General features: G+C 44.4%; 1 protein-coding gene across 4 annotated transcripts in view; it reads right to left on the bottom strand.

The window, feature by feature from the left end:
• The window catches only part of Rbcn-3A (rabconnectin-3 alpha), a 100,990-nt gene that overhangs the window by 8,014 nt on the left and 67,926 nt on the right, over positions 1–25,050 (bottom strand). For 2 of the 4 annotated variants that reach the window (XM_077658181.1, XM_077658182.1), the window contains exons 44-57: positions 24,469–24,584; positions 22,883–23,155; positions 21,852–22,042; positions 21,074–21,356; positions 18,551–18,770; positions 17,747–17,870; positions 17,531–17,557; positions 17,124–17,150; positions 16,186–16,206; positions 15,236–15,361; positions 13,754–13,878; positions 7,200–7,371; positions 4,224–4,307; positions 98–158 (exon numbers count right to left, since the gene is read on the bottom strand). In XM_077658181.1, the coding sequence (XP_077514307.1) occupies positions 98–158; positions 4,224–4,307; positions 7,200–7,371; positions 13,754–13,878; positions 15,236–15,361; positions 16,186–16,206; positions 17,124–17,150; positions 17,531–17,557; positions 17,747–17,870; positions 18,551–18,770; positions 21,074–21,356; positions 21,852–22,042; positions 22,883–23,155; positions 24,469–24,584 (1,850 nt within the window). The remainder of the gene's footprint in view (positions 1–97; positions 159–4,223; positions 4,308–7,199; positions 7,372–13,753; positions 13,879–15,235; positions 15,362–16,185; positions 16,207–17,123; positions 17,151–17,530; positions 17,558–17,746; positions 17,871–18,550; positions 18,771–21,073; positions 21,357–21,851; positions 22,043–22,882; positions 23,156–24,468; positions 24,585–25,050) is intronic. The other 2 variants (XM_077658183.1, XM_077658184.1) reach the window with 2 other exon arrangements.

Genomic DNA, 25,050 nt, shown 5'->3' with positions numbered 1-25,050 from the left:
TCAGATCAGCTAATACATATTAGTACAATGGTTAACACATGAATACAATAAAAAATGCATCGACATATTTTTCAGAGAAAAAGTGAAAGAGGCTTACAAAGTGGAAGCACTGGATGAGAAGCCAGACGCCGAACTGAGTCCACACGGTGCCTTTTCAGCTGTAGGGAAGGAAATGAGCCGCTAGGATAAGTGACTAATTACTAACTCAAGTTTGATACATAGCAATTCAGTGCCCAACTTCTCCAGTTCACAACCAGTTGCAAATCATATGACTAGTATAAATGCAAAAAACAAGTACGGCACAACAGCATAAAATATCAACACAGCACAAAGAAGGAGCAACACCAATGCATCTGGCCTTGAGAAAGATTAGAACAGAAGTAATTTTGGTTGAGTTCTTTCTTGGGAATGATGTGCAAGACATCGGTAAACATAAACTGCTCCGTAGAATTCACTTGAGTCTGGTAAATACTTTATACTTTGTTAGGCCTCAAGTGTTACTTACTAGATCGAAGTAACACTATCTGTACATTTCCCTACACTAGCTTCCTTTGCGTGCCACAGTTAGCGCACCGATTGCACACATACCACACTCGTATATCTCCACTGCGACAGTCCTCCCTACTCACCTCAACTGCCACACACTGCGCACATCTACTTCCTGTCCCCCTACTGCCTTCGTCCCCTATGCCACCTCGTGGTCTTCCCTAGTCTATTCCATGGTGCCCCACTGTAACACCTGATGGCGCAACTGACACTGGCCCTCACAACTTCCACTCTCTCTCGCGTGTTGTTTTGCTTTCAACAGTAGAATGGTGGGTGTAACGCAGCATGGTGTAAAAGTAATTTATGGATTATCTTCACTACTGCAGCTGCATCGTAAATATCAGGCGAAACAAGTGACGGGAGTGATGATATGTTTCAACTCTGATTACCCGTACTGAGGTCAAAAACTGCAACTGCTTGTGAAGCTGACAATCTCGTTCCGATAAACAAAAATGACACTGCTGCTCTTTTTACAATGCAATAAATATGAAACTGCAATGGGGAGGCTGAGAACGGAAGTCACACACAGAAGCATGAGCCGCATTTATGAATTTTAAGGAAATTTGAATATCGCCAAGAAATTAAAACATTTTCAGGGCACCACGTTTAATGAACATTTGCAGCTGACTGCATACAGGAGTGCCAAAAAATATTTGTGGTTTCTTCCACATCAAGATCATTAATGTGCATCAAAGAAAGTGAAATGGCGCTACTGGTTCACATCTTACTATGAGAAGTGAGGAGAACATGTATGCCGGCAAACTGTTAAGAAAGAGATAAAAAATTCATGGGGACGCTTTATCACTGATCACGTATGACAATGCGATAGCATAGAGTTGAAGAGACAGTGAACAAAAAATCTGCTGCCAAGATTTCAGGCCCAAATGATAGCAGTGGCACTCAGAGTGACCAAAACAACACTCTTTTGAAACCGAAATCAGAAGAAAGTAATTAGTATTTTAATAAATATTTCTCAAGCCGCCGCACCTAATGGCCACCTGTGAAAGTTTCCACAATACGGGATATAACGTCAACCTTACCAGTAGCAAGCTATTGCCAGCACGAACTACATGAACGTGAACGCATTTGACATGCCTTGCTTCGTTGTACAGCCCATTTCATTCGGCTTCCTCGTGCCCATGCTTCAAAATTCTCTGCCTCATCTCATGGCTGTATACTTTGCGTGGCTACTCGCTTTCTTCAGTCAGAATTATTCAGAAATCCCCATCGTCTACATGCGACGATGAACCAAAAAGTAACATTTCGCAGAGATTGTACTGGCAGCACCAGGTCACGGCCGCCAGAGGAACGAGCAGGCAAGAATTACTGAACTGCACACTGCCTTGCCAGTTTGCCTACAGCGCTGCTGAGGGTAGGCTTGAAGTCATGCCTGCTAGCTCGCAAACAGGCAAACGCTGAGTGCGGCCTGGCAGCTGCTCACAAAACGTAAAAAATGCAGCCATCTGCTCAAAAATAACCGGAATGATGACTGCATCATACTTGGGTAATCGTATCTTTCGAATGAAAATCTGATGTTACCTCAATATTTCTAGGTTTTTTATTTAGCATCCCTTTAAAGCACACCAATGATCATTTAATTAGCTGGTTCAAATATCCCGCCACTTCATGCAATTTGCTGCATGCTTGCAAGATGGCACTTCCAAGTGCCTTTTTTTTTTTGTCGTCAGTAAAACGGTCTCTCAATCAAATTTCGGCTTGCATGTGCAAGCACCTGCGTGCTCTTTTTGGATTGACTTGTGCACGGATGGAAGGTGATGGAGATAGTGACATCTAAAACACAGCGCAAGACTGGCAGTTTAAAATGCAGTAGGCTGTGGTGATGGCGTAGCGGTTTTAAGGCCAACCCACATGGCACGAACGTGCACAACAACTTCGCACAGCCAGAACTAGCACGGCTGTATCAGTGCGCGGAACACTGATGTGCCACTGCCAAGCTGCAAAATTGCGGTGAAAAACAGCCATCAGGCCGCTGCCGCCATGATTTAGTGTTGCTAGAAATGACATGATTCTATTTAATTAGTAAAATGCCAAAAAGAGCAGCTTTGCATTTACAATTAAGCCAGTAATTATTCAAAGCACGACAAAGAGGACAAATTATTCTTTATGACCCCTTTCTGGACCAAAATCATGAACCTGTTTGACCCTTCCATGCTTTCAGACGTCAAACAACGTGTACTGGCTAAGCCTAGCAGTTCTGAAAATATCCATAAGCTATGTATATGAAAAATTGGCATGTTTCATCTGTAAAATTTTGTCATGCAGGTGTCTCCAGTCAAACCGAAAGCTTTGCGAGCCTTTCGTGTGCCATGAACGTGAGGTGCAGTGTAGCGGCAACGATGAATTTGTGGTGAAGCGAGAGGCCGCACTTCGACGGCACCACCATGTTGCCTAAAAGTAGAGCGGTATGTAGAGGCGGGCAGAAGTCGGACACGGTCATGCCCTGATTGGCCTGCACGGACAACCTGCATTGGCCACATCCGGCGAGCGGCTGACTGCCTGGTGAACATATCTAGCCCAGCTTGATAGACGGAGGACAGTCGCTGGACGGATGCCACCGGGTGGCTGTCTGCCAGTTTTTCACAGGAAAATCGACGATCGACTTTAATGCAGCGGGCAGCGAAGCTGATCTGTTTGCGCCGCTGCGGGCTCGAATCTCGCTCGTGGCCGATTCTGTTTTCTTTTATTTCCCGCCCCAGTGCCAGGTGTGACACATGAGACTGTGACACCGCCAAATGGCCCAACGAGCTCCTTATGCTACATAAGAACACTCAGATTTGTGACCCGCCTTCGAAGCAGGGAAGCAACAGCTGGACAAAACCTCAACCAGCCCAGAGCAGTGACCTGGATCACATGGCTAAAGAGGCACATTTTCAAGAGCGTCCACTTTCCAGGCAGCTCAGATAACATCCGCACAGGAGAGCAGGTGCACACAGAAGTTTTCTGTTTCCACAAACTATGATGACAGCAACACAGTTTACCCCACAGAAAGTGGTCAGCAGAGTTTCTGCTGCAAGAAGATGCGTCAAACATGACACGATTGGCCAAGTACTGAAAGTGCTGCGTGCGCTACCCTCCAGCATGCATGACCCTCTAGCATGTGCCGGCCCCCCGACATGCTAGCAACGCATAGAAGCGAAGAAAATCATCAGAGAAAAAGGAGGCGTAATGTGACATCAAGCATTTTAGAGCCACTTTGGCATTATCACAGGAATGTGCACCAGCCGCATAACAAACACTCAGGAGGGTACAGATATGAGAACAATAACTTAGCAAGTACCCCTTTCTGGGTATTAATTCCTTTTAAATGAGCACTTGCTGGTACTGCTGAGGCCTTGTCATGCAGCCTCGTGCATAACACTTCGTATGCAGCCAACTAGAGATTTCAACCATTTCATGCGTGTTGATGTCAGAACAAAATGTTGCCATGCTCTAAGAAAACCTACTGCATTTAATGGTTCATTGAGCGCGCCTTCATATTCTTCGAGAGTAGAAAAAAAAGTTACCATCGACAAAGAAAAATAAATAAACAAGCATTCACCATGCAACAACTATAACAAAAACCAAAGTTTAAAAAATGCAAACCAGCAAAGGTGCAAAAATGGAACAGCAAGGAGCAGAACAGCAGTCGTCTCTTCTATAAACCCGCTAGTACTCACCGGCTTGATCATGAGACGGCTTCGTTCGAGGACAATCTGACAGAAGTGGGCATTAGTGCTCCCAGGGAAATTCAGCCCTTTCATCTTTTAGGGCAATTAAATTTTGAATATGCCAACAGAAAGGGGATTGGGGAGGAGATGTTCAAGGTTGTAAAGAGCCATGATTGGAAAGGTCAAAATTAGAGGAAGGAAGAAAGGGAAGACAAGACCTAACTGTTAGTGAAACTACAGAGTAAATGGCTGGTCAGTTGAGAGTTAAGAGGTGCAGTAGTAGGCGAAAAACTGCTGCTTACGACACAGCAACAGCTGCTAAACTAGCTCAACACCAAGCAACAATTTGCACGTCATTTTTCCACTCCTCGGAGCCCTGAGGCATGCACAATAAATGTAGATATGACTCTCACGATACACTTTGCTTTCTGTTTGCACTTAAGTCAAAAATTTTGGCACATCTAAGATCAAAGCTTCACAGCCATAGACAAAATACCAATAAAATGCAATAAAAATCGCACTATATTTACTGTGTGATTAACACAGATGGTGGAAATAAGTAATTCATTTGTACCTGGGGTGTACCTCAAATGACAAGTGACAGCCAATTGTAGACAACAGCACATGAGTGTGCAATATGGAGATGTCCATATGGATGTAGTCCAACATTCCAAAGCAAAGCTGCATTAGGTATTCAATGGGCAAACTGGTTTATTACTTCACTCTGATAAGGCACATCATAGCAATATTTCACATTTCAACACCAGACCTGATGCTGAGTTAGGCATCATGTCTTTCATTCAATTTTAAATTCTATGTTACAGATGTTACAAATTTTGAGGAATAATCTTGAGAAACAGCCTTTGTGAAATAGCCTTGTACAGTAATAAAAGATTACTAAAATGGGTATACATTACTAATCTCAGTCAGAGCAATTCATTTAAAGAAATGCTTTGAGCATGCACAAAATAAAATAACATAGCCTGCAAACTCTTAAACCCAGTTTCAGGAAACGACTCAGCAAATCATGAAATCGTATCTACTGCCCTTTAAGATAGACAAAAATGCTGTCTTTGCTTGTCCCCACTGGCTTTTGCATCCCAACGTGCATCATTGCCAGATAAAGGTCACATACAGCTTAATTTTTTTTATCTCTGATGAATTGCATTACACCGTCGGTAAAGAGCCCATGAGTGAGAGACTACAGTGTGTTCCACAATTAAACGCGCACCTTAAACTGCACATCCCAGCTAAACCGGTGAATTGTTCGAGCTCAAATTTCGCACAGAAATGGCATTTGGTCGGAAGAATTGTTTTACACCACATTTGTTAAGAAAAAGTCGGATATTCTCATCGTCTGCGGTGACGACGAAACAAAACAGGCCGCTTTCTCAGCGATTGCACTGGTGGCACCATCTCGTTTGTCGGCCGTGGAGATTCGGCAAAGGCGATGGGGGAGTGTTTTGCGGGAGGTTTGAGGATGCTGTACCATGAAGCTTAGTGCAGTTTTGGCCAAATTAAGCTATTTGTGATCACTGATAAAGCAGTTGCTAAAGAGTCTTCAAACCTCCCGCAAATGATGACCCCCCTCTTTTTTCTAATCTCCAAGGTCGGCCAACGAGAAGGCGACACCGGTGCAATTGCTGAGACAGTGACCTGTTTCGTTTCGGCTTTGCCGCAGACGATGCTAATATCTGAACTTATTGATTCAGGCAAGTGCTCCAAACAAATGTGGTATAAAACAATTCTGCCACCAAATGCCATTTCTGTGCGAAATTTGAGCTAGAACATTTCACCGGTTTAGCTGTGAAGAGCATTCCATGGCGCACATTTAATTGCGGAACAGTAAGTATGTAGCTGCCTACAATGCCGAACGGTAAAATAAAATGCATTTTTGTACAGTGAAGTGCCCTTCCACATGCCACACCACATGATAAGTGCAGAATGTTTTGCACTTTATAGCATAGGGCTCAGTTTACCACAGCAAAAGCTTATTGAAAGTAACAAAGTAGTACTGCGAATTTGGCAGAAAGAAATTACTGACAAACATACTGTACAATATAACACAACTTGCTGTAAGCAGAAGGAAGGATTTATGACGGAGGGACACAACAAAGCCTTTCATCAAAGATACCCCAGTCTTCTGGGAACTGCCTTTGCCAGTGAGGCCCAAAGCAGCAGCTGGCAGTACAGCAGTGAAGCCCTGGTATGATGAAAGCTTAAGGTTGCTTTTAAAGCGGACAGCGAGGCTAGTTGGTGATCTTTAGATTCAATGCACATGGCAACTAGTATAATCAGACAAGGGTCATGTTTGCAAGTTCAGAGCAGAAGGAATGCGAAATACTAGAAGCGTTCCTCATTCACATGGAACGACAGTCGTGCGTAAGCAACCCATCGTTATCCTTATCATCCGAATAATTACATTTCCTGAACCAGAAGGTGCCGTTGCACATGCGCTTTAAGGTGTGATCCATTGTACATGTTTGCCTATATATTGAATGTGTCTGTCTGGAATAAAGCCAGTTGATGTCTAGCGATCGTGGTGTCCGTCTCTCTTCTGTCCTTGTCTTTAGTGCTTAATGTTGCTGCCTGACTTTACCTATTGTAGTACACTATGCATCACATAGTGCCAGTTAGCTACACTCTGCTGCTGTCTGCACCAGTTGGGCAAGTGAAGACATGCCCTGTCACAATTTCTCGTTGCAATTATAAAACAATGGCAGTTATGCAAGGATGCCTAAATGAAGATGCATGCCCAAAGTACTGCCAATGCTACTGTGTTCTCATTTTGCTATACCTTTAGGAAACCCAGGCAACGTAACCATTTTTGCAAATTCCGTCTTAAATAGCGCACTTTCTGGTGAAATGAGCATGTCCATGCCTACTAAAAAAGTGCATATTTTGTAAAGCATAATAGTAGCATCAAGTGCAGCAACGAATGTGATAGCGTCAGAACACAGGTGAAAGGGGATGCCGGAAACTCACCATGGTGGTTGCCCTGCCTGTCTGCGCAGCTAGTGGGGGTGGGTTGGCGCTGGTGGGGCTGGTGAATGCAGACGCGGTGGGCATAGCCAGCCCTGCAGATGTATTGTGCCGATCCAGAGGATGCTGAACCACCAGGAAATCTAGTGCTTGGCCAGCTGCTGGCTCAGGAGGCCTGCACCAAGGACACAGAACATTGCATGCGGATGCAATGCAAGCATGCACCACCCTGTCCACATATCAACCAGGTTCAGTAAAATGCAAAACATAATGACGAGACCCTACGTCAATAGAAGCAGCACTACAAAAGGTCCTCACACATGGAGCGACAATATGTACTTAAGGGGACCCTTCACTTTCAATGGTGGCGCACTTTCAAGTGGCTTTGAATTGTTTGCATGTAGGCTGTGTCTAGTAGCTGGAAAGACAACTGTCTCCTCATGCTTATCACACCTTGTAAAGTGTTTTTGAGCACCCCGCCGTGTTGATTATGCTATAGTGGCAGTAGCTCTTTGATGACATTGCTACATGTGGGGTGAGGTGGGGTGGGCGACCGAAAGGTGCCTGGTCCTTCCCGACTGTCCCATTTTGGTATGCACAGCAGTTGTAGCTCTGGGAAACACACCCTGTCCTCGCCTCACATCACTGTTGTGAATTCTCCGACCTTTGAAACTGGCAGAGGAGCAAGTACAGACACTATGTGCAGAATTACTTGTTGGCTCATGGCATAATTCATGAGCTGCACAAACCCTGGGCGAAATATCTTAATTGTGCCACGAGACAAACAGTGACAAATACAGTACTATTGGCTGTTATTGTGCAACATAATAAGATACGTTTGACTTCACTCACATTTTGAGACATGCAAGTTTGAATAAACGAAGGTTTAGTGCGTGTGCGTGTGTGCACATGTGCATGTGCACGTAGACACATACACACACATACCCACTGTATACCGTATAATCTCATGTAATGGCCTCACCCATGCATGGGCCGCACCCAGTTTTGTATCAAATAATAGAGAAAAAAAATTAAGGTTACATGTTTTTTTTTATTTGCTTATGAGCCGCACCTTCAAAATTTACACCCGAATTTTTTACAAATGCGGCCCTTACATGAGCTTGTACAGTATTAGGTACAACGAGCAGCAGGTCATATTTTCCTGCAGACACACAGTGTCAATGCCTTCGCAAGCTGCCATACACTTGACTATCTCAGTTAATGATATAAAAGACAAGAAAGAATGATAAAATGTGGCTTCATCACAAGTTCATATGGTACACTGCTTAGAAATGTAGCAAACAATAAGTAGACTCTCAGAATACATTAAGAACTGCTTTAAAATGTTCGCCACTATAGCGCATGTCACAAACCCCAACATATGTGTGATGCATATACAAGCATTACAACCCCTGAAGTTTTGCTCACAAGATACTCGTTCCAAATGCAATGCCACAATTACACTGCATTTATATGTGCTTCCTTAGAGTGGTTTTTCAATTAAGCATACAAGAAAGACAAACTAAAATAAATGTAACCTCAGAAAGTAACCAAGAACTTGAAGGTGTGACAAATAAGGCTGCAATTCTGCTGAAACAAACAAACACTGGCATGAACCTCAAACCCAACAAGTCCTCTGGATCCACAAGTTAGAAGACACAGGCACAGTACATGTATTCGTTCACAACATTAGGAAACAGTGGCAACAACAGAGATGCATATAAGTCAATAGTGAGAGGTGTGCGCAAGGTATTGGCAATTTTCACGACCCATAGGGGTGCCTAAATTGATCCAATATGGCAGTGTTCAGAGAAATGCTTCTGGGGCTAGCCTAGATAAAATTGCGTTTGTTTTAATACTTCACAACAAATGTGCTTGTTTGTCAATGGTGGCAACATCGTGGGAGCCAATCAATCTCTCTTTCTCGAGGATTTAAAGGAATAAAGGAGAGACAAGCAAGAAATCGCTGTCTGACCTTTGAAAACAGCCAGCATGAAAGCGGAATGGTAAGACATTCGATGTACGCTTGGGAGAGTCATTCGACAATGAAGGCTCTTGTGTGATGGGCGAATTAATATAACTAGAAGATCGGTTAAACAAGACCCAGCAATGTCATTTTGTCATGCTGTTTCAGAGGAAACGGGCAAGAAAAGTCTGCTAATTACTGTCACTTCAGTTTCAACTAATAAAGCTGCACTTTTTGCATTTTTTCGTGTTCATACATTCTATTAACTACCGTATAAATGCGTGTAAGGGCCGCACTTTTTTTTACAGTGTTGAGGGTCAATTTTTGGGGTGCAGCCCATACACGCGATTTACGAAAAAAAAACTTTTTTAAAAGTAAAAACACACCAATCGGGAAATCAGCGGCATTTATTCTACGTTCAATTGCCACTCGCGGTATATTCCCACTGAGAGCTGGTGTTGTGCTCCGGTGCATGCTCATCCCACAAGAAGTCACGCAGCGCGTCCACTGTCAATGCGTAGCCGTTGTTGCGCACTTCCATCATTTAGCAGAGCAGCTCTTCTTCCAGTTCAGGAAACTTGCATGGCTTGCCTTGGAAAGCGTGCTTTTTGCAGCTTGTGTTCCTCAATGCATCCTTTTGGTTGCACCATCGTCGGATGCACTTCTTGGCTACATCGAATTTCCTGTCCGGCACACGCTTGCCGTGTTCGATAGCAAACTCCCAGCCTTGTAGCTATTAAGGTGCTTGCCTTATCGTGCTAAAACTGCTATAACTACAACGCTCCGCGGCAGCACGCTAAAGCCGCAACTAACACCCGTGCCTTTGACTGCAACAATACGCAAGAGCTGATGCCGATATGAATAGCGGGAGCTCGTGGCGGAGGAAAAAGTTGACGATGATGATAACGAGCCGCGGCCTCTGGCACCATCCGTGGGTGGCACCTAGAAGCTCCTGTACGCAATACACGGGTGCGGCCCTTACACGCGTTTATACGGTATGTGCCATTTTAAATATGAATATACATTTCTAATCGTGCGTACAGGTGGACAGCGAGAATAATGAGGCTGCCTTTTTCTGATGAGTTTCTTCGCAGAGCGATTAACAGCACACGTAGTGTTCTCAGTTTGTTCTCGAACAGTGGATGGAAGGCATTTAATGAACGTAAGACTGCTGTGATACAATTCTTTTTTTTCCGATTTTTTTTTCTGATCCTTGCCAACCTCCCGCCTGTCATATCAATTCCAGCGACAGCAAGGGCATGGCACAACAAAAACAATTAGAATGAAATTATATTGCACACCCTCCCTCTCCGTGGACAACAAAGCATTATATCACCTTACACAAATGCCTTAAGGCCTGCAATTGTAGAGACAGTCATGCATAAAACTTCATGTTTGGAATGTGCCCATTAGTCATGTGTGCTCAACAATGAGTATCTTAACAAACAGAACCTTGTATTTCAAGTCCATGCAAATCTCTAGAAGTGTAGGCTGGGTGCCTGATATGTAACTGCACTGTCATGGTCCTGCAAGCGTTCCACCAGAAAACTCGCGCAATGACGCTCAGCAGCTGCTTATAGTTAGTGTGCAAAAATCCATGCAACAGTTTGGCTGGCATATTTTTAACAGCAAGTCTTTGGCAGCAACATCTGAATGTGCCAGCGAACAACTCAGACAACTGAGTAAACGACATGGTTCCATGTGCCCCGATTTTCCTTGGGATAGTGCGCGCTGCCGCCGCAGTGTGGCGTCGATTTCGTGAAAATTGCCAATGCCTATGTGATGTTAGAAACCCAAAGGCCTATTGTGCTCAAACCTCCACCCGTTGCAGCAACACCCGCATTCATCATGCACCATCCAATGTTTATGTGCAGTGCAGTATAGCATAGGACAGTGTGCTACATGGTGCAGGACAGTGCACAGATCTCACAATTTCAGTGGTCGTTTGTGCTTGCAAGTGTAAGTGGAACGACCGCTCACTTTCCATCTGCAAACAAATAGCATGGAAGGTGCAGAAAAATAGATGGTAAACCCTAATGCTCGAGCATACACACAGAGTATAGCATGACAAAGAGATGAAGCAAACAAAAAAGCACGTTTATGAAAGAACTTTATCAAAACAAAGGCCTCAAGGTAAAGAATTGTGGTTGTTCAGCCTGGAAGGCAAGTAGATTCCAGAGGAACTATATTACAGAGCTCAGAAGTGGGGACTGTTTGTAATACAGTAGACTCTCGTTAAGACGAATCCTCAGATAAGATGAACAAGTGAGACCATTTCGTTGGTTCCCCATAGGACTTAATAAAAAAGAGTCCGCCTAAGACGAATTGTTTCGCATGTTCTTCGGTTAAGATGAACTTCTGCAGCGACCGCGAAAAACGGTGACCCCACGTAACAGCACTAAGGAAAGAAAGAATTGATAACGTTATTCTAGGCAAGAGAGCGAACCCCACAAGATGGCTTCCGCGCACCTTCGTGCAAAGTTCAGTGAAGCTGTCTTGCAAGAGTGTTTTCTTGCGGAAAAGCTCTCTTGTTGGTTCAGTAAAGGCAGTGCACCATCCTGCCTACGTTGGCACAGATCTTGGCAACGTGCGCGTCACGTGCCGAGCATTGCCCCCACAGACTAAAAGATGCACATGCTCGAAGTGCACCCGCTTGCTGACTTGGGACTTATAAACTCCGGGGCCGCATTTTCAACAGACACGGTGTCACAACATGCATTATTGCAGTGCAGAGATGGCCAGATATCGGCGCCATGCACACTGCCTGCAGCATATGGAAAGGCACGAGGTGTGCCTGCTCGTGGCATTGCTAACAGCTATGCTGCAGAAGGAGCGAGATAAGAGACAGACACATGGCTATTCCACTGGGCACCTTTGAAGTGCTCAGAACAGAATGGAAAGCAAAAATCAGAAGAAAACACACACACAAATAGCAGCTGCTGTGGGATACAGTGAGGAAAAAAAGAGATGGTGAAAAAAAGAAAACTACACCAATGCCGTTTTAAGGATAACATAAGCTTATTTCATTGTCTTCAGCTCACTTCATGCATAGTGCAATGCATAGAACAATAAATGCTCTATCTACAATCATCCTCTCTCTGAAAGGCTGCTATAATCATTGCCTTCACCTAACATATATTTGGACACACTTAGCATGCTCACATACCTTTATTAGGGGCACTTCTGTTGACAAGAACTTCTTATAAGAACAACAAATTTTTGTTGTCCCTTCAAGTTCGTCTTAAAGAGAGTCTACTCTACTATTGCCATGTTCCCTGGTGCTGGTCCTCCACAGATCATGAAATTGTGCACACAATTAGGGTATGGGTGCAGTAATATGGGGCTTAATGCCCCAAAGTGACATGGGCTACGAGAGATGCTGTAGTGGAGGGTTCCAGATTATTTAGACCACCTGCAGTTCTTAACATGCACCGACATCACACTGCACACAGGTGCCTTGAGTTTCACCTCCATCAAAACACGGCTGCCACAACCGAGATCAAACGTGATCCTCAGACTCAGTAGCCAAGCGCCCTAAACAATAAGCTGCCGTGGCAGGTCACACATTTAGAACAATTCGAATTAGACAGCTCTAACATTTGGGCAGTGCCAGCACAGTATTACATGCTAATGCAATGGGTGCTACAGAAACGCTCCAGCACTATATCAAAGTGGCATGGTACTAGGGTGCCAGAATGAAAAGTTTTTTTTCAGTTCAGGGAGATTATATTCTTGCATAGTTAATTACTACTTCCAATGACTCATGATTACTCTGAAAATTATTACGAACACCACTGAATTTCTACTCCTTCATTTATAATATTTTCACCTTTGTGTTGGTGTTTGTATTTTACCATCTGCGTTCAATTTTTCCTCAAGCGTAGGTGCTCAGGATTTTGGTGCTCCTCTGGCTTGCAGAAATGGGTGCGTGGACTGAATCAACACAAATATTTTCTGAAAATTTGATTATAGTCAATGCCAGAAGGTGAGGCCCTCTGCAAGCCCAAAAGATATTCGTTAAATGGCCTCTTAACTGCCACTCATTTTCGATTCGTTCTGAGGCCTCTCTTTTCAGCACTGACAGCACGCTGGAATCTACATGGACATATGGTGTACAGCAAGATGCAGCACGCGCACTGGCACTGGTTCCTGGTTCAGGACGTGTGATGCCACCAATGCTGGGCCAGTCACGAGGCCTTTCACACAGCTTCCTCAGCTTTGCAAAGCTTTCCCACAGTGGTGACATATGTTTTCATCAAGAGCACTGGTTGCTAAAAGAAACTATACTCATATCAAAATTTGTATCCAAGCTCCATGTGGAAATCAGTACAGGGCATACATTTGGTATATCATGAATTTGCAACCTTAGGTGTTAAAGGGTTAAAATGCCTATTAAGTCATCAGTTAAATATCAGTATCCTTCCCATTTTTTCAGCCTCTCTCGTCATGCTTCGCGCTTCACATTCGAGTGCTACCTGCTTTATTTGAAGAGAAAAAAATGCACCCAGATTATCTTTTTACTGTTGATATCCAGTGTGTTGGCCTAAAAGAGAGCGTGTGGCTTGCTGTTAAAATGGCAAGACACACTAACCTGTTCAGGGTCAGAATGTCAAATTCTGCCTCATCGTCAAGCCATGGTGCCGGTTCCAGCAGGGCCGAGATGTCAAGTTCCTGCAGCTCCTTTGGTGTAGCCAGGGACAGGATTCCTTCATTCGCCTGCATACAATGAAATAAGTTTAAAGGAAGAAGAAAAAAAGAAAGAAGTTTAAAGGAAAAGAAGAGTTTGTTGCAAAAGAAATAACCAGCGATGCAGCCACAGGCATGTCGAAATACACTGGGGTCTGATCGGCGTTTCCGATTTGGCCCAGACTGTACTGCTTCTCCAGCCGCTTCTTGATCGCAAAGCGCTGAAATGCCACCAGCTTCTCCTCAAAATCAGGTGGTAGGTTTTGGCATATGGAAGTCCGCCGTCGCAGGCTGGTCAGTCGGCGTCCGAAGGCAGTGCAAAACTGGGTTCAGACGATCAGCAGATGTGCGAGCCAATAGCTGCTGTCACCGTGGGTGAGCAGCGAAGCTCAGAAACAAACTAAGTTTCCAGGCTTTTTTTTTTTTTCTTAGCAACAGGGGCCCTCCGAATGTCGTCAAGCCTTCTGTTATGCCCAATTAAGAGATGCCTGGGTTACAATGCACCATGAAACAGGCGGGATTTTTACACTATCGCTTGCCGTGTTGCGACACCTGCGACTCAGCCCTTCAGGAGCCTCATGCAAAATTCAGCAAGTGGGCTTTCCTGCTTATCAGAGTTTACCAAAACGAGATGGCGGTGCTCATACCAGGAGAGTTATGATGGTGACAGAGGAATGCAATGGGTGTGGGTGTGAAGCATGTAACATATTATGGTGGGATAAGAAAAACAGCACACTTTCTCGTGACTGTTCGACACATGTGGTCAGTCATCTTATCATCATTAGTGTCACATGTGGGAAAGCCCACTTGTGGAATTTTTCACGAGATCAAGCTTAGCAGTGTCTGAATGTGATTGGTACACGTGATAAAAAATGGAGAAGAAAGTGAACAGGACACATTTGTGTTGTTTTCCTGGCATTTTGAACTTGATTGTTGGCTAATCTTCCCAGACAATGTGGTTTTGTCATGGTTGAACGACTGCTTGCAAATGCTGAGAAATTTTGAAAGATTTGGAAATTTTCGAATACCAATTTTTCAAATATGAATAAGAACTGAACATCAAACATATACAATTCAGATTCGAAATTTCAAATATGTGCACACCCCCATCATATTCTACTCAGAGGAAAGGGGCCACCACATTTGTGTAAGTGAACAAAAATGTGTTGCCAATAAAAATGAACTTCGGTGATACTTTCTGGCTCCTGATAAACCACATGCCTTTCAAGTTACAGTTACTACTAGCTGTAGCCAAAATTATTACCTGGCATCTATCAGCTAAAAAAGAAAGGAAACGCACCACATGGGCTATCATGCTGATATAAGGTAGAGTGACATATTGAACGAGCAGTGAAAGAGATGCAAGAAATATCAGTGGGACAAGCACCTGGCTGATGCAGAATGCCGAGATGCTCTCCTGGTCCTTGTGAATGATGCGGACGGGGTCTGGGACAGCGCCGTCAATGGAACGGTCATCGCCTTCACCCCCAGGAGTGGTGCCCACTACTCCTTCCTGCAAGGTCAGGAAGCCCTCATCTGAGTGCAGATCCACACGAGCACTGGCAAGAGCACAAAGGCTGCTTGGCTCCGGAAAAGTAATATAACAATGAGACAATTTCAGCTAGCAGTACACAGACTAAGCAAGCAGTACACAGATGGGGTTGTGTGCATGTCTCCTCGATTTCTATCATCATTGAAGAGTGCTACAATATGTATGCCCACTGCTTCCTCAAATTACTTCGGATTTTGCTAGGCGTTGTTTACAGCTGGCACTGCGTTACTTGTGCACCTATGCATTTTCTTTTGACACTGAATGACATACCTACATTCTGGGTACAAACAATAGGCATTCCCTCTCTTGTCTAAACTTTTCACCCGTTCTCTCTGGAGTAGCATGCCAGCCCGACAACCAGGCAGACCTCTTTTGTTCCATTAAAGTTATTCTCCTCCTCCTCCTCCCCTTCTCTTTATCTAACTTCAAAATCTGGAAATAATAAGTGATAAAATGGTCACACTATAATGCGGCAAAAAATGCCATGCCTTTGACACTTAATACACACCAATAGTACTATATTAACATATAAATTTTTTGGTGAAACTTGTCTTGACAGAGTGTCACCCTGCCTGTGATTCTCTACTGCTGACTAAAAAATTAATAAATGGTAGATCAGCATTTAGGCTGCCAATTTTCTGTGTGTATGTGTCAAAGATGACAGATCATGGTTCTGATAAACACGGTCTAAAACTGTAGGCATATGAGACAAAACAGAAAAACATTAAGAAAGAAAGGTCATTCTTGAAGATTTAAAGTTAGTGACGCCAGTTTACAGAACTTACTTTTGGCTGCTGCACTTGGCCCTGTGCAGAAACAAGCAAAGCATAATGAAGGAATATGCCTTTGATGTGATGCTTCAGCAAGACTGATGTAAGTCCGACACCACAAGCCATCAACACTATTTGCTATAGCCTAATTCACTCTGGAGGAAATTCACTCTGGAGTCTCTCGCCAAAGGCGCAGTCAATAATAACTTTGGGCACAGTGACGGTGTCTGCTTTATAGTCTGCTGTGCATGCCAAATGCGTCGAAACGGCAGCCAACTAGAGGGGGGGGCCTCATGTCTGACTTCAAAAAATGTGATTTAACGACCTCTCATTAATTCTATCCTTCCACCATGGCTCCCTCTCGTGCTCACACGATCGTGCTTGATTAGTGAATTTTACAGAGAGAGGAACAGCTGCAGCAGATGCAGTAAGCTCGGACTTGTACAGCAGAAGTCAAGGGAGCCACGCATCTCTCAATTAGTGTATGCTGCCTTGCTGGTTCCGGCATGTGTGCATGCAAAGCATGGGTGGCAACACCTGGCAGATACAGAGATAGGTGGCGAGCGCATGTGTGCAGACCAGTTCCAGCACATGTGCAGGCATGCAGGCACACAGCGAATACGCTTAGGAAGTGTCCATAGAGTCTGGGCTTCAGCTGCACGCGTGCCGCAATATCATTCTGCAGGAGGTACGTTGAACCGCGTTCCAAAAACGTTATTCTCTTGACACAAATACCTACTTGAAAGTGTTTGAAGATCAAACATTCAGATCAAAATGAATGCTTCGCTACTCAACCAAATATTCGAAGCACAAGCTTAATTTTATCTGAGAATGGCAAGGTTGCCTCTTCTTTCTTAAAGCAAACGTGAAACATAGGCAAGAAGCGCAAAAAATAAAGGCGCAATCTGCATACAGTATCGCTCTCAATATAATCCTGTGCTATTTTTACTCACTTTTGTTGGCTGTGCCTGGATAGGAGTCTGTAGAAAAGAATCAAATGAAAAAGAAAGGCATGCCTCGAAATCATGCATCAGGCAGATTAGATGAGCTCTAAACTACACGTCTGCTCAGAACTGTCTCACACTCGCTTCCCCGTGTTCTCATGTCAAAAAATGACAAATGCTCTGTTTGAAGGCAAACATGACCATTATATGCATTATATGTATCTTGAGAAAAGCAGTTTTTCCACCCCTTCAAATAATGATATTCAAGCTAGGAAAGGTAAGATGCTCTGTCTTTTTATTAAAGCAAGTGTGAAACGGAAGAGCTCGACAAAAAAAAAAACTTGAGCAAGAAGAAAAAGCACGACCTAAACTTCTTATACACCCTCCCTGAATAACCTCGCATAATTGTTACTTACTTTGTTCGGCTGTACTTGAGCTGATGTCTGTTAAAAAACAGCAAACGAAAGAGAAAGAAAAGCCTCGAAATCATAGAAATCATGAAAATCATGTGCCAAGCAGATCTGATAAAGAGAAGACATCGGACTTGCTCAAGGTTTGCTAACTGCCACTTACCCAGTTCTCGGTAAGCACACTGTCTGAGGGTAAACTTGCTAACCATTGTGAGCACTTACATCTGGCAATGGTGCTGCCTTGTGAGAGAAGAGATATCGAATGAACAGGTCCTGCACTCCTTCTTGCCGCACCAGGTAGTTCCACAGCCTGCGGGCTGGAGGCGCTGCAGGATGCTTGCTCCTGCTGCAGGTGCAATTGAGCAAACAGTGGATGGGAAACAAAAAATGATGATCTGCATTACGTTCACTGCACAACAATCCACAAATTCGTGCGACACAATAAACCAGAAAAGAGATGCTAAAGGTTAGGTTTAGGCTGTGTTTAATGATATTGTTCAAATGGTGCAGAGAAATTGGGTGTCCCACAAAATTCCAATACAAAGCATCCATTAGCTATAGCTGATACACTACAGTAATGTCAAACATTCAACTGTTAGGCAGTGATGGCAAATTAAGGAAAGCCCAGGCTTTTCAAACCCCCTTGGGCCAAGCAGAGAAGCCGACAGGTGTATCACACCCTAATCTCTATATCCATGACAGCACCCACTCTGAAGCCCATCTGCATGTGATCATACACAACACATCCTCCAGAATGTGCACTCCTCACCCAACATGCCCCTTATGGCTCAGGAGCACCTGGGCAACATTCTCTTTGGTGATAACATGCATGTTGTGTCTGTACTACAATGGGAACGTTACAGAATACTGATGCGCCCAAAAGTCTAATTACTCTCTTTGGTCAGCAGCCAAGGGAAGATGGGAGCTTTTGGTTACAACAAAGCACAATTTACCCTGAATAAACTATCATGCTTGCCACTAAAACGACACAGCCTTTGGATATGCAGGGCAGGAAAATATGCCCACCTGAAGGGCGTGTTGTCCAGTTCAAGGAGCACCTTATATTTGAGGATGGGGGGACCCTGAATGGGTGCTCCACCCTGGCCAACAGCAGTCTCGACATGCGAGTTCGGCAGCAGGCCGGGGGGTGCACTACCGTGAGCCTCCAGTGACTCCCGTAGGTGCCGTAGCCAGTGGTCCATTGCACGCAGTGAAGCGTGCAGAAGGGGGCTTGTCACCGGCAGCTCTGCAACATGCAAACCTGTCCTCAGCAAGCATTAATTCCACTGACACTGGTGACCAATGCACACATGGCAAGAGGTGAGGAAACTGCACTTCCTCACACAGTGCACTGGTCCCCAAAATGCTTTGGACCAGCTCACAGCCAGCTGTGTGGTGGCTGAACACAGTGATTGGGAGGACAGCACACACACAGTTGTCAGCTCCCACAATAAAGCCCAGTAGAGGAAGCTCGTTTTCTACTGCAAGTACCAATGATGATATGTTTCATGTGATGTCACCTGACTGTCTGCTGTACCAGCAGGGAGTTGCCACTCCAGCACTGTGTGTCCACGTGCACCCAGAAGGCTTCAGAAGTAGCCTGCGATGCTCTTGCACATATTTGTCAGTGTCTTACTAAATGCTTAGACATACAAAGAACATGAATCTTGTCTTCAGCCAGCACTTGTGTTGTCAAGTCTCTGAACACTCTGAACAGCATTACGCATTACACATGCATCAATCATCCGAACAGGCGATATCTTTTTCGCCTCAGCTACTGCTAACACGGAAAAATGCACTCGATACTGAGAGTCACAAAAAGAATTCATGAACCAGTTCCCTCGATGCAAAGGTCACAAGCTTGTAGTTTGTAGTCCCCAAAGTGGCAAGTGAGCTATGAGAGACGCTGTAGTGAGTGGTTCAAGGTTAAATTAGACCACCTGAAGTTCTTTGACGTGCACCTACATCGCATATTATGTGGGCATTTTTGTATTCTGCCTCTATCGATATGCGGCTGCTGGGGCCAGTAGTTCTGCGACCTTGGGTTCAGCAGTCAAATGCCATAGCCCCTAAGTCACCACGGCGGATAGTTTAATAATGAATGAATATGTCAGACTGATATGCTTCTAAGTAAACAAGCGAAAAATGAGTCAGCCACATGGCCCGCTTGCCTTTGTTTCAGGCAAGCTGTGCCGAGATTTATGTCAGGAAAAAATGGTACATACACTGTGCTGATGCACAAACAGTGCACTGACTGCTCTCCACCTTGATCCAGGTTATGCATACTACTTTTAACATGCTGTGCCAATAGCCAGAATTTCTTCATTAATAACATGGGTACATAGTGCTGGATGCTGCTTGTATCTAACATCACCTCTTCAAGCATGACATACTTGAGCACAAATAAATGGGCAACTGCCGGAAACACAAGGGTGCTTTTAAGGTCAATGCAGTTTGTAATGCCACCACACATGTGTATGTTGTCTTCAACTCTGTGTATTCTAGTGTTCTGGTGCACAAAACACACCTCAGTAAAGAAAAAAATTCCCCACCTGTCTGGATCTGCCACAGCTTCCTTTCATTGGACAACCACAACACCATAAAGAGCAGGATCCCTTTCAAGGTACAGTAGATATGTTATGTGGGGTTTAACATTGTAAAGCTGCAAGTGAGCTAAGAGAAAAGCCATAGTAAGGGATTCGGGTTTTTTAACATGCACTGAAATCACACAGCGCAATGATTATTCTGCATTTCTCCTCTATCGAAATGTGGCCTCTGCAGGTGAGACTCTATCCAATAACCTTCAGCCACTGAGCTACTGAGGTGGGTTTGTCTTATGAGATAGTTGTGTCACATTCTTTCATGCATGAATGCTAAATGCACGAAAGTGCAGTAAAGGGTACAATCGTGATGGCACATTGCAATATAAAGTGGTATTCGCACAAAGTCTGTCCGTCCCCAGGCAAAGGCAACCATGCATCACACGACAAACGTATGCCTTCAAAAGGCATACGTTTCAAAAGGCATAGGGTGATGGCTTCAAAAGGCGTCACCGCATCACCTTCAAAAGGCGATGTGGTGATGTAGGCTTTGGTGGAAGGGAGAAGATAGTTTGCTCGGCCGGTAGGAACAGTCCTCTCTGCCGGGCGGTGACGACGTGCCCATCCCTCCACACCAAGCTCCCCCGTGTGGATACTGCCTAAGATGTGAGCACTTTTAATTTACCAGCACGGCGCTAAGGTTAGTGACTGCCAATACTACTGGCACATTTAATGACAAAAGATTAATTTGTAGGCATGCCTAATTTTTTTGAGCATCTAATCCAAGTTACTGTAGCAGAACAAAAGCTTATCATGTCTCAGCACTGCATATAGCATCATAACTGCCTGTGTTGGTGCTATGATCCCATGTGCGGAAGTAGTGCCGTAAAAGTAACAAAAATTATCAGATAGGTGAAGTTACATCCACAGTCACTTTCTCACATCTGGACTTCCATCACCTGACACAATTTGCAGTGCCACAGTAAACACAACTAAGAGCAGTTCTTACCTTGCAACTCAATGCCAGCAACAGAAAAGAACTCTCGCAGATTGTGGTTGGCCATCTTAACGACCGCATAACGCATCAGGGCCCAGGCATATGATCCAGGGTCCAGTTGCTCCAAGCGAGACCCCTGGGATGGCCGCCGTTGCTGCTCGTTTATAGTGAGGTCCTTGAAGACATCATCCTCTTCATTCTCTTCATCATGACCCCCAAAAGCATCCTCATCGTCGCTGGCAACTGAAGCTGTCGAGTCGTAGTCAATTGCTGCCATCTGCTCTCCTAACGTCGGCTGAAAAGGAAAAGCCAATGGTTACAAATAAGGGCACTCGAAGCCATTAACGAAAAGATGAAGCAAGTGAAGTCAAAATGCTACGAAATGAAAGCCCTTTGTCAAAAGTAGGAAGGTAAGTTCAACAGTGTCTGCAGAGGCTGCCAAGCTTTGAAGTTGGACTACTTAGATGCTGCTGCTACAATAAGAGAAGAAATCCAAGACAAGACAAGAGACAGACATCTCTGTGCACACTGATGATAGTGGGTACCTCAAGAATATGACAGAATGCTGCCTCTTCCAAAAATGTGCTTTCTGCACCACAGTGCATGTATGCAACCTACAGTAAACTTTCGCTACCTGAAATCTAGTCCAACAAACCCCAACTCTGCTGCACCAGATGTAGTTTTTATGCTGGCTTTAACAACCGCATGCTTTGTATGCATTTCAGTAATTCATGCTTTAAAATGCAAACAACACAAAGCTTGGAATTAATGAGCAATAGTTTTGCCATACCTTAGACATAAAGCAGGACATCATTGACAGGACTGGAGGAACAAAGATTTCTCGGTATGTGGGGCGGTCCTCACGGACATTAGCCTGCGGAGCTTCACTTTTCAGCTGAGGCAAAATCTTCATGTTCCATTTGACACGCTGCCGGGTGATAGCATCAAAGATGCCAGTCTCCACTGTGGCTGTTGCCTCTTCTGAGAAAGAAGAGAGAGAAAAAAAAATACGCACACATCCTGCGAGAGTGATACATTTTAGAAAGCCCCTCAACATGCAGCACAGTTTGCCGTGAGACAATCATTTTGACAATTATCTGTGGGTAACCATGGCTCTAGAGAGAATGCGAACGGCTACCTCAAATCCTTGTAATTGAAATGTATTAACCTTAGATCGGGGTCACATTTGTGGCCCCACAAGAGTAAAGCAAGGGTAACCTGACTGATCATTGCAAACAATTGCAACAATTTCTGAGATGACTGTTTTACGAACAGGCCTCAAGACAGAGTAGGCTTCAAACAAACAAAGAAACAAAAATTGCAAAAATTTCCTTTGACCTTAAAGGCTCTCGGAGGTAGACTGGCTCTTATTTGTATCTATATGACTGTTGTGAGTGGCGCTCCGTCCCGTCTTTCTGCCTTGTGTTGTGTCTGTTTTTGCGCCTGCAATTGCACACACGCACGCACGCGCGTGCACACACACGCACAAACTGAAGAAAGATCAAACTTATTTAAAACATCCTTCCATCAAGGCCCTGACATCATTAAATAATAATAATAATAATAAATAAAAATAATAAATAGCAAAAAGATTTTACTTCAATGTGTAAAAAAAATTCTGCTCTTTAGGATAGGCATCACCTCAGATGACAGCACGCACACACTTATCTTGGTCGAAATGGCCATCTACTGCTACCAAAAATGGTAGCAAGTAAGCCAACTGTTCAGTCGACTAATTCGCTTAATTTTCTCTGAGAACAGCGTGACAAAACGCAAAATTTAGAGAAGAAGTGCAGATAAGAAAGGCACAGGGCTGCTCACTTTCGGGAGCTGCCGAGGGTGTGACAGCACCGCTGGAGCCGCCAGCAGACACCCGCAGCAGCTTCTTGGCACCCCCGCCAAACAGCATAGACCAGGTGCGCTGGTCAAAGCGCTGGCCCACCAGCCGGTACAGCACGTGGCAGTCACACGAAGCCAGAGCATGGATCAGCTGGCTCAAGTAGACGGCCACAAATGACTCGCACAGCAGTGTGTGCAGCCGGGGACCGTCCTCGTCCTTGTCCCGAGCCATCAGCGCTCGCAGGGACTGCACCCCTGTGAGCAAAGCATTACATTCCAAAGTTTTCATTTGCTCACAAAAAAATTCCACACGAGAGAGCTCTCACTGCAAATTGTATAGATCAAGAACTCAATTCTTGTCACCTCTGAAGCACATACCAAAGCAAACATCCAATTAATCCAAAGTGGCCGCACTCCACAAGGCTCTAGTCATACAGAGTAAATCGAGTGTATTCAGTACTGATTTATGGCTGTTTTTGGAGCACGGCAAAAAGTTGCATGTGCACAAAACTAATCGTGCACAAAATGATGACAAAACAAGAAAAAGTGAGAAGAGACTTCAGTACTGTAGTTCTGTCTGTCTTTCGTTCTCATACTCTGGAGAATAGAAAATATAACAGATGTGCATTTTTTTTATTTCAAGAGAAACAGTTTTGCTGAGGCTTCGTGATAATGACAGGAAGTTTGGAGACACCCTCGAGGCATACATATCCTTGCCAGCGAATGGTCTGTGTTAACAAGTAAAACATGTTTACCGTATTTAGTCGCATAATGAGCCCACTCGCATAATAAACCCCCCTCTTTTGGCGGTAAGAATTTCCATTTTTTTTAAAGCATTGGCTTCTTGAGCGTTCCTCAGTTTTTCATTAGTGGCCTTGTGTATTCCCAATAAAGGTCTTCTGTGACTAAAAAGTGCGCAAAAAAAAAACTTTCTAACATGGGCATTCACATCGTGTTTAGTTTTTGCCCACATTGTGGCCGCATCTTGAGAAGAGCGCTCATAGACACCTTCGATGGCAAATGTGTGCCATCGCCTTGTGAACAGAGTTAATTTTCTTATTTTCTACTGCTCAGATAATAACCAAACTTGATGAGAATATTCTTCATTAAACCAGCAGTCCAGGAGAACTAAAACTTAAAAACACAATTTTTTTTCCGAAAATTGGTATATTAGCCTCACATCCCCCTTAATATGGCTGACCAAGTGCTTTTGTTGATGATGGATGGATGGACGGATGGACAGGCGAGCCAGCGGACAGGTGGACATATGATATGAAATTTTGACTCTCGCAAAAAAATCCCTGGAAGCTTTTTTTTCCCGCATAACGAACCTACCACAAATTGATGTCAACTTTTCTGGAAAAAGTGGGTTTACGCGAGTAAATATGGCACAGACAACACAAACTTTAATCTTAAAATTTGTCGTTCACATTTGTGGGCTTCCACCCCTAGAAAAAGTTTCTGAACCATGCCCGAATATTACAGACAGCATATCTGCACACGAATGCTTCTGCAGTAAGGGACTTTGAATATCTACCGAATCAGGTAGTATAAAGCAGAGGACATACCTGGCCACTTGCTTGGTTGGGTCGCGGGTGTGAGGGGTTCATCGGTGCTGCCCATCCGAGGACGTCTGGTGGCGTGGCCCACCAAGAGGTGGCTGTTTTGATACACCACGCTAAGGCTGCATGCATACAAACAGATCCAATTATCTGTTATCTTTCTCACTGGACTCCCAGCAGGAAGTAAGGACCACTAATCACAAATGCCGCGAGTGTAATCTGACCACTACACAAATAACTTGCTGCACCCGCCGCGGTGGCTCAGTGGTTAGGGCACTCGGCTACTGATCCGGAGTTCCCGGGTTCGAACCCAACCGCGGCGGCTGCGTTTTTATGGAGGCAAAACGCTAGGGTACCCATGTGCTGTGCGATGTCAGTGCACGTTAAAGATCCCCAGGTGGTCGAAATTGAGCGAAATTATTCTGGAGCCCTCCACTACGGGCACCTCTTTCTTCCTTTGTTCTTTCACTCCCTCCTTTATCCCTTCCCTTACAGCCCAGTTCAGGTGTCCAATGATATATGAGACAGATACTGTGTCATTTCCTATCCCCCAAAATCAATTATTATTATTATTATTATCATGCTGTA

Source organism: Amblyomma americanum, chromosome 3 (genome assembly GCF_052857255.1).
Source record: "Amblyomma americanum isolate KBUSLIRL-KWMA chromosome 3, ASM5285725v1, whole genome shotgun sequence".
Classification (NCBI taxonomy): Eukaryota; Metazoa; Arthropoda; class Arachnida; order Ixodida; family Ixodidae; genus Amblyomma; species Amblyomma americanum.
Note: the sequence above shows the minus strand (reverse complement) of the source record. Positions and strands in the feature narration are given on the sequence as shown.